The 14,632-nt window shown below is 40.8% G+C and overlaps 1 protein-coding gene across 1 annotated transcript in view; it reads right to left on the bottom strand.

Annotated features, from left to right (window-relative positions):
• The window catches only part of LOC109935611 (anoctamin-3-like), a 197,521-nt gene extending 191,809 nt beyond the window's left edge, over positions 1–5,712 (bottom strand). Inside the window, exon 1 of the mRNA XM_048606894.1 lies at positions 5,694–5,712. Within this exon, the coding sequence (XP_048462851.1) occupies positions 5,694–5,712 (19 nt within the window). The remainder of the gene's footprint in view (positions 1–5,693) is intronic.
• Between the last annotated feature and the right edge of the window lie 8,920 nt (positions 5,713–14,632).

Here is a 14,632-nt window from a genome sequence, read left to right on the forward strand (position 1 = left end):
AGCAGGTCTGGCAGCATCTGTGGAGAAAGAACCACAGTTAACATTTCAAGTCGAAAATGACATTTCTTTGGAACTGATGATTTATTTATTTAACCCAAAATTCAATTGTTGCTCATAGCTGGTATCGCAGGGCAATAAATTCTTGATAGAAAATAGCAGTAATATTCCTAGACTAGCTATTCAGAGGCCCCGTCTAAAACTCTGGGGATAAAAGCAAAATACTGTGGATGCTGGAGACCCAAAATGAAAACCACAAGTGTTGGAGAAGTGCAGCAGGTCTGGCAACATTTTTGGAGAGAGAAACAGAGTTAACATTTCAATCCTAAATGACTCTTCTTCAGAACAGAACATCAAAACGTTTATTGTTTCTCTCTGCACGGGTGTTGCCAGACCTGCTGAGTTTCTCCAGCACTTTGTTTTATTGAAGCTCTGGGTTGAAATCCAACATGGAAGCTTGTGGAATTCAAATTCAAATATGGAGTTGATGTCAGACTTAGTAACGATGACCATAACAACGATCATAGGTGGTTGGAAAAACTCACTGAGTTCACTGATGCCCTTTAGACAAGGAAGTATGCCACTGTCGTTCTTACCTAGAGGAGGTGCTGGCCTTAGCGTATTGTTGCTGGATTATTAGTCTAGAATTCTAGCAAACATTCTGAGAGCACATGCTTCAATCCTGCCATGCCAAATGGTGGAATGTGAATTCAACAAAAATCTGGAATTATGAATCTAATGATGACCATGAAACCATTATCGATTGTCAGAAAAACCCATCTGGTTCACCAATGCCCTTTAGCGAAGGAAACTGCCATCCTTACCTGGTCTGGTCTACATGTGACTCCAGACCCACAGCAATGTGGTTGACCCTTACTTGCCCGCTGAAATGGCTTAATATGGCATTCAGTTCAAGAATAATGAGGACAGACAACAAATGTTAGCTTTGCAGTGAAACCCAAATCTGATAAAACAATGAAGAAATATCTAATTAGCACAAAGTTTAAGAATACCTGGTATCCTACACATTCCATTTCAATCAGTCCATTTAAATTAAATGGTTCAAACCAAAAAGTACAAATTCTGAAATAAGATTCCAACATGAAGAACATTATGCATTTGCTGATCTGATATTTCAATATTCAATCTTTTAAAGTGGGTGGACAAATATGTGCTCGTGCACAGACACAAAGTGTAGATATTGGTGGCACAGTGGCTCAGTGGTTAGCACTGCTGTCTCACAGCACCAGGGACCCAGGTTTGATTCCAGCCTCAGGTGACTGTCTGTGTGGAGTTTGCACGTTCTCCCCGTGTCTGCGTGGGTTTCCTTCGGGTGCTCCGGTTTCCTCCCACAGTCCAAAGATGTGCAGGTTAGGTGGATTGGCCATGCTAAATTGTCCATAGTGTCTAGGGTGGGAAATGCAGGGATAGGGTCTGGGTGGGATGGTCTTCAGAGGTCCAGTGTGGACTCAATGGGCTGAATGGCCTGTTTCCACGGTGTAGGGATTCAATGATTATGGCATTCTAATACATATATACATATATATCTTCCCTTTAATAATTTGATTTTTGTTTTGCTAAGTTATCTCCCCAAGATTCATTATCATCTTGAAAATGAAGTCCTCAGAACATAAATTTTCTGATTATTATCACAAAGACTGCCAAGCAAACGCCAGAGCAATTTGTACTGCATGAGATCTTCAACTTGGCTTAAACCAGCCAAACCAGTGGATCTGAACAGGAACAAGAACTAGAGGCAGTGCTTAATAATAGGGACTTGCATTTATATAGTGCCTTTAACAGAGTACAGCCATTACACATACCACATGTGCATTCACCAAATAAACTTTGATCCCAAGCCACATAATGAGATATTAGGATTGACATCCAAATGTTTGGTCAATGAGGCAGATTTTATGGGCAATCTAAAAGGAAAATAGAAAGAAGCAGAGAAATGGCAAGATTTAAGGAGGGAGTTCAAAAGATAAGGCCCCAGTTAACTAATGGCATTGCTGCCAATGGTTTGTCCTTTTATAACGGTCTAACAATGAATTACTCATCAGGTCACTCAATGGGTTTATTTGTATAAAACTATGAAATACATTGCAAGTTATGAAGCAGACATTACAGCAAACGAACTCTTGTGTATAGACTGCAAATCACAGCAACCTGCCTAGTAGGTAGAGTCGCAATATTGTGTATACACACAACACATGGTCCCTTTGAAGGTGAACTCTCTTAAAGGCAAAGAAAACACATGTGCGAGCACAATTAAAAACAGGAATATGCTTAAAGCTGGAATTAGAGGAACACATAAAGTTTGGAGGGTTGCTAAATTGGAGGAGATTGCAAAGATAATGAGGGGACAGCACAGAGTAATTTGAAAACAAATATGAAGATTTTAAAATTGAGCCATTAGTCACCTGGGAACTAGCGTAGGTCAGTGAGCTCAGGGCATAACAGTGAACAGGACTTGCTGCCAATGAGGAGATGGACAGCAAAGGTTTAGAGGATGGGATGAGGTCAGCTAAGGTGCATTGGAACAATCCAGTCTAGAGGCTGTTGACTCTTAATTGACCCCTGAATAGCCTGGCAAAGCCACTCAGTACAATGGTAATTAGGCATGAGTACAATGGTAATTAGGCATGAGCAATAAATAAAAACCAAAAGAACTGCAGATGCTGTAAATCAGGAACAAAAACAAAGTTGCTGGAAAAGCTCAGCAGGTCTGGCAGCATCTGTGGAGGAGAAAGCAGAGTTAACGTTTCGGGTCCGGTCACCCTTTCTCAGAACTCATATAATAAATGTTATATAAATATAATAAATATAATAACAATAAATGCTGGCCACACCAGAGAGGCCTACATCACTTGAAAGAGCCTTTAAAAATCCTACTTGTCTCAGAGATCTTATCTCGAATACTAATGATACTGTAAAGGGTAAAGTTACCACAGTCCTACCAGACCATAGGGCTGCTTTCGTTAGAGAGAGAGAATTGATAGTGACTTTAACCTGGGAGTTACCATGCCTCAGGCAAGGGGGTGAGGTTGGGGATGTAGGGCCTTCCCAGTAATTTCAGCTAGTATAGGAATTGAACCCATGCCATTGGCATTACACTGCATTGAAAAAAACCTACCAACTGACCGAACCAACACTCATGGGTCATACAGCTGATTACCAGGTGCTGTTACATCTATTTACTGCTGATCATTAGGGAGATTGCTGTAGAATGCCAGGCAATGCACACTTCCTCCATCCCATTATAAGGAGTTTTGTTTTTAATTCTTTCACAGATATATAAGCCCATCTCCTATCACACTTGAACTGAGTGGCTTGTTTGTCCATCCCAGAGGCAGTTAAGGGTCAACCACATTGCTGTGCCTCTGGGTTCACATGGAAACCAGACCAGGGGTGAGGATGGCAGATTTCCTTCGCTAAAATGGCTACGTTATTGCAATCAGTGGTAATTTCATTCCTAACCTGGGAATCTGTCTTTTGCAAACTAACTTAACTGAGATCATGTGCTGGTAAGCAAAAGGAAAGGGCCACCATTCAGAACTTAATCTTGAAATTCACACTGTCAACCACTTCACAAAATTACAGTCAATTATTCAATTCCGACACCATTTGTTACATAAATAAATCTGTCTGCCTGTAATTAACAATGATTTTCTTGCATTAATTAACACATGTATTAGCAAACATTACAATCAAGGTGAAAATAAAATTAACTTGCTGTTAATCTACTTGAGTAGGATATAACAAAGTCTAATTGTGTTTTGAGGAGATGGACAAAAGCTTTGTCAAATTGCAAACCAATAAACCATAAATCCAAATAAAAATATTACCCAATCCATGTAATAGTGATTCTTATTCTATGCAGGAAGGAAAATTTCTGAACAAGTGCAAATTTAACCGGACCTATAGAACTTATTACTTACATTCTAAGCAGGGATATAAATGGTTATTATCTATCATTCACTCATTTAACACTGACCGTCAATGACTAGAAAGGAAAATCAGACAGAAAAATACTTAATATTTGGTCAGATATTGTCTATTTTACATCACAACTCCCAGGTAGAAAGTTGCAATGACTGACTGATTGATTGACCCTGGTTCGAGACCTTCCAAGTAGGAGACACCATCTTTTAGTACCTCTCCTAATAGGTCCTCCAATAATTGTATGTGGTTGAATGAGATCACTTCTTATTACAGTCCCATCGAAGAGTCAGACAATGCTTTTCCGTTCCCCAATTCAGCGATTAACCTAATCATTACGTATTGTACTTCAGGTGGTCAACTTGACAAACAGGTGTGCATCCCTTTGTAAACTCACTGTGCCTCATTCACTGCTGCTTTCCATTCCAGCTTTAAGTGGTCACCAATAGTCAGAAACACTGCATTTGATCCCTTCATCAAAGTCATTAACTACTGTTTATAAGTATGAAGCAAGAATAATGATCCGTGCAGGTCTCCAATAGTTACCCCTTGTCATCTTGATAATGATCTCCTTTTTCCCTCAGATTTAAGAAATTCCGTGAGGTCACCATAGATAGGTAATAATAGTAGTGATAAGGTGTGGGTACCTTAGGTAGGATGCTGCTATAAATCCTTCTTCCTGTGCTAGTCCAGGGACTTTTGGGTAAAGGTAAAGTCACCATAGTCCTACTCTCTCATTACAGAGATGACAGGTAGTAGTTTAACCTGAGGATCACCATGTCTCAGGCGAGGGAAAAGGTTAAAAAGAATCCTTTAAGGTAATCTCAGCCAATGTGGGAATTATACTCAGGCTGTCAACATTATTGTAAATTACAAACCAACTAAACTAAGCCACACCCTCTTTTGACAACTGCTGTGCAATTTATGGTGAAGGCTGAACCACCATTAAATCTCAGCAGATGATCTTAGATAGCAAGATAAACCTGGTTACATCTCAGTAATTGTATACAGCCTACATCACACGGATGGTAACATGAGCAGTAGAAAATATATCTGTCTCCAACTGCAACTGCCCAGAACGTGCCATGACTGTCCTCGCTTCACCCAATGGCTATGTTATAGAGGAGTGGGTGCAGTTTCAAATCTAAAACAGAAGAAGAGGAATTTCTTCACTCAAGGCATTTATGGAACTCTTTACAACAGAGGGCTGTTATGGTTGGGTCATTAAGTATATTCAAGGCTGGGATGGACAGACTTTTAATCATTGAGGGAATCAAGGGTATGGGAGAAAAGGCAGAAAAGTGAAATTTAGGATTATCAGGTCAGTCACGGTCTCATTCAATAGTGGAACAGACTCAATGGGCTGAATGGCTGACATCTGCTCCTATATCTTGTCGTCTTAGGGGTTTAGGATTAAAGGGTGTTAGGAGCCATTCTTTTTGCTACTGAACATGTGCTCAGCCTTATGTGATTCAAATGGGACTGAAATATTACATTCCAAAGCAAAGGGAACAGGGTGAAATCCACATTTCACTGATTGGTATCATGGTCTGCCTCCTCAGCAATCTTCTAGTTATTATTCATTACCAGTGTTAAAGTCCTCAGTAATGCAACATCCAGCACAACTCCTAACAGAGTATGAGTACATTCCATGGATGTTATTTTGGACCTCTCAGAGCACTCATAGCAACCTCCAAAATTGATACGTTGAAATGTTGCATCAACGATATTTACTGTATCTTCTATTTCCTTACCTGCATCATCCTCTTCCATTGTGGAGACTGACACAAAGTATTAATTAAGGACTGTGCCCATGTCTTCCAGATTCATATATACATTTCCTCTATGGTCCCTAATAGGCTCTACTCTTTCCACAGCTATTCTTTGAAAAAAAACCTTCCAGTTGAATGTTGGAAAAGTAGATTTACGACGTTAAGTGAATGTTTTTAACAACTATTCAAGTTTCTTAAGCTTTCCTGAGATTAAATTCATTCTTAATTGCAGTACCTTTAGTTGCCACTATCTTAGCTGCTCATTGGTTATTGCTTGATTACAATAGTGGTCTGTTGAGCTATCCTTTTCCCAGTTTTAACTCTAAAGCTTCCCCCAACAAGAGAGGCTTCAGATACAAAACAAAGACAGCTGCTTCAAAGGGCACATGAAACAGTGCAAGCAGTTGGGATAGCGGTAGTATCCCTACACCTGAGCAAGGACAAAGTCAGAAGTCACATGACACCAGGTTATAATCCAACAGGTTTATCTGAAATCACAAGCTTTCGGAGCGTAGCCCCTTTGTCAGGTAAAGTGATTTCTGATTAGATTCTCCTTCCCAGCACAGTCTGCAGAAGTTAACTTAAACTGTAATGAATTCTCCCATCTTTAAGTTTCACTTAAAGTGAAGTCTCAATCCAAATTCTGCTATTTAAATTCTGTTCCTGCTTTGAACTTCACAGCAAATAGATTTTACTATTTGAACTCTCCCAGATTTAAACAATTTTACCAGGACAAATGTGAATGATTAAGATTTTTACACTTTGCAATCAAATCCTCATGCTGTCAGCAGATTATAGGAGTTATGTTTAAAAAATCAAAAATCTTCCAAAACCACCGGCTACTACCGACTTACATTCTTCTCTTTGGGTGTATGCGTGCCAATCACTTACAAGAGTTGGTGATAAAATAATCTGGATTCCTTGTTTGAAGATAACACTATATATAGATAATATTCACATGGAATCTAATTATTGTACATCTTACTTCTGTTACTATTGACTGAGACTGACCTCAAGACATGGGCTAAAATATCATTTCTAGTTCAAGATAATGATTGATGGTAGTTTAAGATATGTTCATTAAAGGCTAATGCATATCATATCACAATGTAACCAACTGACCAACCCTTCCACATTCCTCTCTCCTGCTTTTTTAACCTGTTTGAAAATAAGATATGCTGTAATAAGATAATAACATATAAATATAGCAACATGATTGTACACAAGACCAATAAGCTTTAGCAATTTGCTCCAGATTTACTTTTAATTTACTAGACAAATGCCTGAAACAGCTTGGGTTGACTTGGGAAAGATTAGACAGGCTAGGCTTATATATTTACATCCACATGCAGGAGTTCAGAAGAGGAAGAGGTGACTTGTTTACAAACTATGAGGGGGTTTTAACATGGTGGATGTGGAGAGGATGTTTCCTCTAGTGACAGAATCTAGAAGGACCTCGGTTTGTTGTAGAGCAGAGAGACATGGGGGTTCACAGCCCACAGGTTTAAAGTCCACTGCACTATTAGAAAGGGAGTTCTAGGATTTTGACCCAGTGACAGTGAAGGAACGACAATATAGTTCAAGTCAGAAGGGCGTGTAAGTTAGAGGGGATTGTACAAATGGTGTTCCCATATATCTGCCGCCTTTGTCCTCATGGGTGGTAGAGGTTACAGGTTTTGGAAGATGCTGCCAAAGGAGCTTTGGTGAGTTATTGCATGGCTTTGTACAGATGGTACATATAGCTGCTGCTGTGGGTCAGCTGTCCTGGAATAGATGTTTAAGATGGTGGATGTTGCGTAGTGCAGCAGGTTGCTATGTCCTGGATGGTGCCAAGCTTCTTGAGTGTTGCTAGAAGTTGCAGTTAAGGACAAGGAGATGCAGATTTGGAGCACTCATTGCATCATTTGAGTGACCTGAGCCTTAAAAGCTTCCTCATATATGATCTTTGCTACTGTCAATTTTGGAAAAGGATTGATCGATGCTATGGCACTGCCCTTATTATTCACTCACAATGCTTCTATTTCTCTCCTGTAAGGCCTTTCAGATGCAGGCAGCCTTTCAGATTTCTTATCACCAGGTTGCTGAATTATCTAGTTCACCGAAGCTTTTATAATGCAAAACAGGAGCAAATATTGAATATCTACCGAGCATGCCTGCCCATTATCCCATTATTGATCAAAATGAAAATCATTCAAAGTTTTCCACAAAATGATTCAGAGACAGAGACAAAACTTAAATTTATAGGTGAGCCAATTGCTATTATCGTATTGTTAAGACCCAAATTTTGACAGTGTAAATTGGCTATACACATGTATAAGCTCAGCTGTGAATTGATCGTATTTTCCTGCCAGTTGGTCAGTGATCAAAATAATGGCTCCTCCTGGCTAACATTCGTTACAAATTAAAATTGGCTGCCATATGCAACCCAAACCATTACCTGGATTTATTGCTGTAACAATACTATAGTTTTAAGAGGTGTATTTTGTCCTGTTTTGTTTTTGAAGAGAGGTTTTGAGCCATAGCTAATGAGCTGTCTCTTCCAAGCGAATAAACTAAACTGCTCGTGAGGCCCTGGTTTTGTTTCTTAAAGTTGGAACAATAGCAGCAGCATGAATGTGTGGAGTCAGGCTCCCACAGAACCAGGGTTTTAGTTTAGCTTTCGGCAGCTGTTGGGGTTTTGAAGTTGGTTGTGGAAGCTGCTATAGCTCTCTCTCCACCAGAATTTTCTTTTTCTGTTCTTTCCTCCCGGATTGGAGAAACATCGCATGTGAAGCAATTTATTCTATTGAATTTGTCTTTGCCAAGAGTGTGTTTATGCAATGTTACTATATTGGAACAGTTGCTGTTTCATACTTAAATAATCTATTATTCTGTTAAGTTTCCAATAGAGTTAAAGTTATACCAATTCTTTTTTTTGGTTGTATTTTAACTGTAATGTAAGAATAAAGTGTGGTTTGCTTAAAGTCAAATAGTGTGACCAATCAAATTACATCTGGAACACCACACCACACACTTGCCTTTAAATAAACTAAAAGTTAGGGTCTAGGCTATCCCCTTGATGTATGTGAAGAGGGTTTGGTCTGGTTTATACCACTCAGAACTGATGCAATGACTAAAAGTAAAGTGAGTAATTATGGTGCACAGAGGATTATAGGCATCTCTCTCCATTAGAGAGAGACAATTGGTTATGTGTAGTTTGAGGGGCACCACTCCAAAAGTGTGGGACAAAAGCAGGAGATTTCCTCCACAAGCTACCACAGTCAGGACCTACACTCTGTATCCCATTCTAATCACCGAGACAAATTGGGTAATTGTCTCCTGAACGAGTTAATAAGGGTCACTGGACTCAAAATATTGACTCTGCTTTCTCTCTCAGATGCTGGATTTCTCCAGCAATTTCTGTTTTTATTTCAGTGAATAAAGGAATTGGGAATGGAGTTCCCACATGGGCACACTAAACATCTGGCTGCAACTTAGGCATGTGATTAACAGAATCTACTGAAGATAAAATGGGATCCTGGAACTCCCTCTCCCAGAGCACTGTGGGTGCACACACACCCCAGGGACTCCAGCAGTTTAAGAAGGCAGGTCATCACCATTTTGTCCAAGGCAATTGGGGATGGCCAATAAATGCTGGCCAAGCTGATGATACTCACATCCCATGAACAATGTTCATCTCACTCACTGTAATTTAAAATCACGGTAATACCCCACTCCAGATTTCACATATAGTTACTTCACAGCAGTAATGTGGCTCCAAAACGTTTTGTATTGTAAATGCAAGTCTCGAAACATAAATCATGTCACACAGTCGATTTTTCTTCTAATGTGCATTGTGCTCTAAGCAATTGGATTTTAAATTAATGCTTTAATGTGTAAAGTTCAGTGAATTTTAAAGACTGGAGCTATAAAATCCATTAGTAACAAGCCACTCACCTCAGCAGTGTCTTAGAGACACATATCACATTACATGGTCAATGATAACATACTTCATGAATTGTGTACTCAAAACTATTAATATACTGGAATCAGAATCTTGGTCTAATGTGCAAAGTTCAGCCAACTTAAGAGTTGGTGACCAAAATCCATCAGTGGGAATTTACTCAGCTGGCCATATAAATGATACATCAGAATTATAAAAATATATATTGTGCATCAGAGTTTGTGATTTTGTGATTGTCAGGGAGGATTGTTTAATGATCCCTTAATTTATGAAACAGTGATATTTTGTTCACAGAAATCACAGATCATTTGGGAATAAAATAATATCAAACCTTTACATCATCAAATTTCAGAAGGGTACCTCTGGGGATCTTGGGAAGCTATAATTCAGCTTATATTACTGAGCAACAACTTACAAAGACTTTAGGAGGCAGATTGAGGCCAGAAAAGTGCATTGGTAACAAAGATTAAGAAAATCCTTAAGAGACACTTAGGGAGTTACAATCGAATGTCTCAAATCTAAAAGCAAAGAGGTTATGAAGAATCCTTATGAACTACTGGTGCAACCTCAGTCTTTTAAAAAAAAACTTCATGTCGGTCAATGTTTATTGCCCATAAATCACTCTGGAAAAAGTGATGTTGTGCCAATGTCTTGAACCTCTGCAGACTCAGGGTATCGGGACACCCTGTCAGGCAGGGCATTCCAGGAATTTGACCTTGCAACAGCGAAGTAATTGGCCATGTTTCCAAGTCTGGATGGTACGTGGCTTGGAGGGGAAACCTGCAGGCAGTAGAATACTGTGTTCAACTCTAGCACTTTATTTGGGAAGGGCGGGAAGGCATTGGAGACAGCCCAGAGAAACATACTGAGAATGTTCCACAAATCAACCGACTTCATTGTGTTGTGCGGTTAGCAAAACTGGTACTGCTCTGATTGGAGCCAGGTTCAATCGAGGCTGTCAAAATGGAACTGGAAAACCTGCTGAAGAGAGAGAAGTTGCAGGATAATAGGGAAAACGTGGGAGAGTAGGACTGGTTGAGTTTCTCCTGCAGAGAGCTTGCCTGGACATGATGGGCCAAATGGCCTCTTCCTGGTCTAATCATCAGTGTTTCGTAAGAACATACTCTGCCATACAATATGGACATGGCTGATCTCATCTCAGCCTCAACTTCACTTTCATGCCCGCTCCCCATAACCCTTCAACCTATTACTACTTAAAAATCTATCTCTTCCTTAGATCTATTCATTGTTCCAGTATCCAAATCACTCTTGGGTAGTGAATTCCTCACATTCGGGAGCCTTTGAGAGAAGTAATTTCTCCTCATCTCTGTTTAAATCTGCTAGCCCTTATCCTAAAACAATGACCCCTCGTTCTTGACTGCCCTACATGAAGAAACATCCTCTCTATGTCCACTTTGTCAATCCCCTCGATTAGATCCCCTCTTATTCTTCTAAACTCCAGACAGTACGGGCCTAAACTGCTCAATATCTCTTTGTAAAATAATCCCTCATCTCTGAAATCATTCTAATGAACATCCTCTGAATTGTGTCCATTACAATTACTTCAAGTAAGGGGACCAAAATACTCCAAGTGTGGTCTCACTAATGCCTTATGCAGTTGAAGCAACACTTCCCACTTTTATACTCTATTCTTTTAGCAATAAATGTCAAACAGTCCATTTGCTCCCTTATTTCCTGCTGTATCTGCATACTAGTTTTCTACAATTCATTCTTAAGCATGCCCAGATCCCTCCGCAATGACACACGCAGAAGTTTCTCTCCATTTAGACAACAGGTTGCTTTTCTATTCCTCCGACCAAAATGGATAACATCACACTTATTCATGTTAAACGTCATCTGCAAAACTTTGGCCCATTCGTCAACTTATCCACATCCACTGCAACTTACTTTCTCAGCTGTTACAGGGTCATCTACAAAGTTTTCTTCCTCAACAGTACCAGGAAGTCAGAGACCTGATCCTGGCGTTCTCCTGGTATCTATATCCGTGAATTGGGACCAGGGAATTGCCAGTCAAACTATACATGGCCCTTTAGCGGAAAGACCTGTCTCGCAGTTTTCACCAGTGAATTTTCTCCCCAGTGTATCAGACTGACATTGACTAATTTATAACAGATTATGAATGTATCCAATCCTCTTCGCTCCAGCTTTTTTCTTGTTTCAACAGGACTTTTAAATGTAAACTTTATATCAAAACTATTTTACAAGTTAAATGACAAATCTCTTCTGTGGGAAACAGTCCAAAATCTCAAATTGTGCCACTACAATGTAAGTTTAGAGGTGGGAGACTTAAAAGCTAATTTAATTCAGAGAAAAATTGCAAAACAAAAATGGATTTTGCAGATTGTTTGGACAATTTCGGGATAAGAGTAAAAGCATCAAGAAAGAGTTTGTTTAGTAAACAGGCTGTGCATAATGGCATAACAATGCACTTCATTTTCGGTGAGCTGTGCAGTTTCTTAATATACGTGCAGAATGTTGCCTCTGACAACAGCTACATAGAATCTAACCTATTCTTGTCTACTGTATCCTTTACTCCCAATGTGGTCTCCTCTATACTGGAGAGACCAAACACAGACTCGGGGACTGGTTCTTGGAGCACATGTGCTCTGCACACAAGAATCACCCGACCTTCCCATTGCCATCCATTTCAATTTTGCTCCCCACACCCCCCCCCCCCCCCCCCCCTCTCTTGACGACATGCCCATCCTTGACCTCCTCCACTGACAGACTGAAGGCAAACGTAAACTGGAGGAACAACAATTGATATTTTGACTTGGAAGCTTCAGCCCAATGGTCTTAACATTGACTTCGCCAGCTTCAAAATCCCTCCATCCCCAGCCTTATCCCATATCTGCCCCTTCCCCTCCTGACCTGACCGAACGTGTCCATCTTCCTATTCACCTGTCTGCTCCACCCTTCCCACGGACCAATCACAATAACCCCCTCTCTGCATCCACCTATCACCATTTCTCATACCCTTCCCCTGGCCCCACCCCACTCCCTCTATTTATTTCTGGGCTCCCCTCCCCCTCCCTAGTCCCTGATGAAGGGTTTTGGCCCAAAACGGTGACTTTCCTGCTCCTCGGATGCTGTATGACCTGCTGTGCTTTTCCAGTCTCACACCTACAGAATCTAATCAGATCCTACTTGTAAAGGGGACAGAAGTACAAATTTTGCGCCATTTCCTGAGTTGGATAATGACATAAACTTGCAGTAAAAGGCCAAAGATTAACAACCGACAGGGAGTAAGGGCAAGGCAGTGATGTACTTCTGCCTCAGGGATTAATAGTGTGAAAGGTTTATGGTTCAATGTGTGAGGCAAGCAGCTCTAAGACTTTGCGCAGTCTAGGAAACCTTGAAATGTGTTTGGGGATGAAGAAACACAGGAGAAATATTTCATCTTGCCTGGCATTACAAAGCAATTTCCAGGATTAATTTGAAATGGTCATTGACCTGGTCAAGATTGCCTGTGGCCATTACATGAGCGTGACGTGCAGAATTACATGATAACAGATGTCTTTAAACTGTACTGTATAAGTACCCAATTAATGCAATTGCCTTTTCAAGAGTTTCATATCACTCACAATGACAGACTGCTCCCTTAGACAAAAAAGGTTCACCAGACTGATTCCCTGGATGGCAAGACTGGCATATGAAGAAAGACTGGATCAACTGTTCTTGTACTCACTGGAATTTAGAAGAATGACGGGGTATCTCATAGAAATATAAAAAAAAATCCTGATGGGACTGGACAGGCTAGCTGCAGGAAGAATGTTCCTGACATTGTGGAAGTCCAGAACTAGGGGTCACAGTCTAAGAATAAATGGTAAACCATTCAGGACTGAGATGAGGAATAATTTCTTCACTCAGAGAGATATGAACCTGTGGAATTCTCTCCCACAGAAAGCTGTTGGGGCCAGTTTATTAGATACATTCAGGAGGGAGCTGGACATGGCCCTTGCAGCTAAAGGGATCAAGGGGTATGGACAGGGGCTGAATGGCCTACTCCTGCACCTTTTTTTCTGTTTCTATACATCTGAGAAGCACACTTATTCCACTTACTGCAATCATTTTTCATTTCTGCTGCACGTTTGTCATTCAGGATGCGGGAAGCAGATAGAATGCTTGGTGTCATAGTGTAAAGATAACAATCTCTCCCTCAACGTCAGCAAGACTAAAGAGCTGATCGTCAACTTCAGAAAGAAAGAAGGAGGACGCACTCCTATCTACATCAATGGAGCTGAGGTGGAGAGGATCAACAGCGTCAAGTTCCTTGGAATGCCGATAACCAATAATCTGTCCCAGACCACCCACACAGATGTGACAGTCAAGGAGGCACAACAACGCCTCTTCTTCCTCAGGAGGCTCAGGAAATTTGGCATGTCCATAAGGACCCTCACCAACTTTTACAGATGTACCATAGAAAGCATTCTATCTGGATGCATAACGGCTTAGTACTGCAACTGCTCTGCCCAGGACCGTAAAAATACTACAGAGAGTCGTGAACATATCTCAGACCATCACACAAGCCAATCTCCCAGCCACTGACTCCATCTACACTTCTCGTTGCCACGGAAAGGCAGCCATCATCATCAAAGACCCCTCCCACCCCAGTTACAATCTTTTCAAACTCTTCCATCTGGCAGAAGATACAAAAGCTTAGTTCCACGTACCAATAGGTTCAACAAAAGCTTCTTCCCTGCTGTTATTAGACTTCTGAATGGACTTCTCAAATTTCAAACAGGGCAGCATGGTGGCACGGTGGCACAGTGGTTAGCACTGCTGCCTCACAGCACCAGGGACCTGCGTTCAATTCCAGCCTCGGGTGGCTGTCTGTGTGGAGTTTACACATTCTCCCCATGTCTGTGTGGGTTTCCTCTGGGGGATCTGGTTTCCTCCCACAGTCCAAAGATGTGCAGGCTAGATGGATTGGCCATGCTAAATTGCCCTTAGTGTT

Source organism: Rhincodon typus, chromosome 17 (genome assembly GCF_021869965.1).
Source record: "Rhincodon typus isolate 14 chromosome 17, sRhiTyp1.1, whole genome shotgun sequence".
Lineage (NCBI taxonomy): Eukaryota > Metazoa > Chordata > Chondrichthyes > Orectolobiformes > Rhincodontidae > Rhincodon > Rhincodon typus.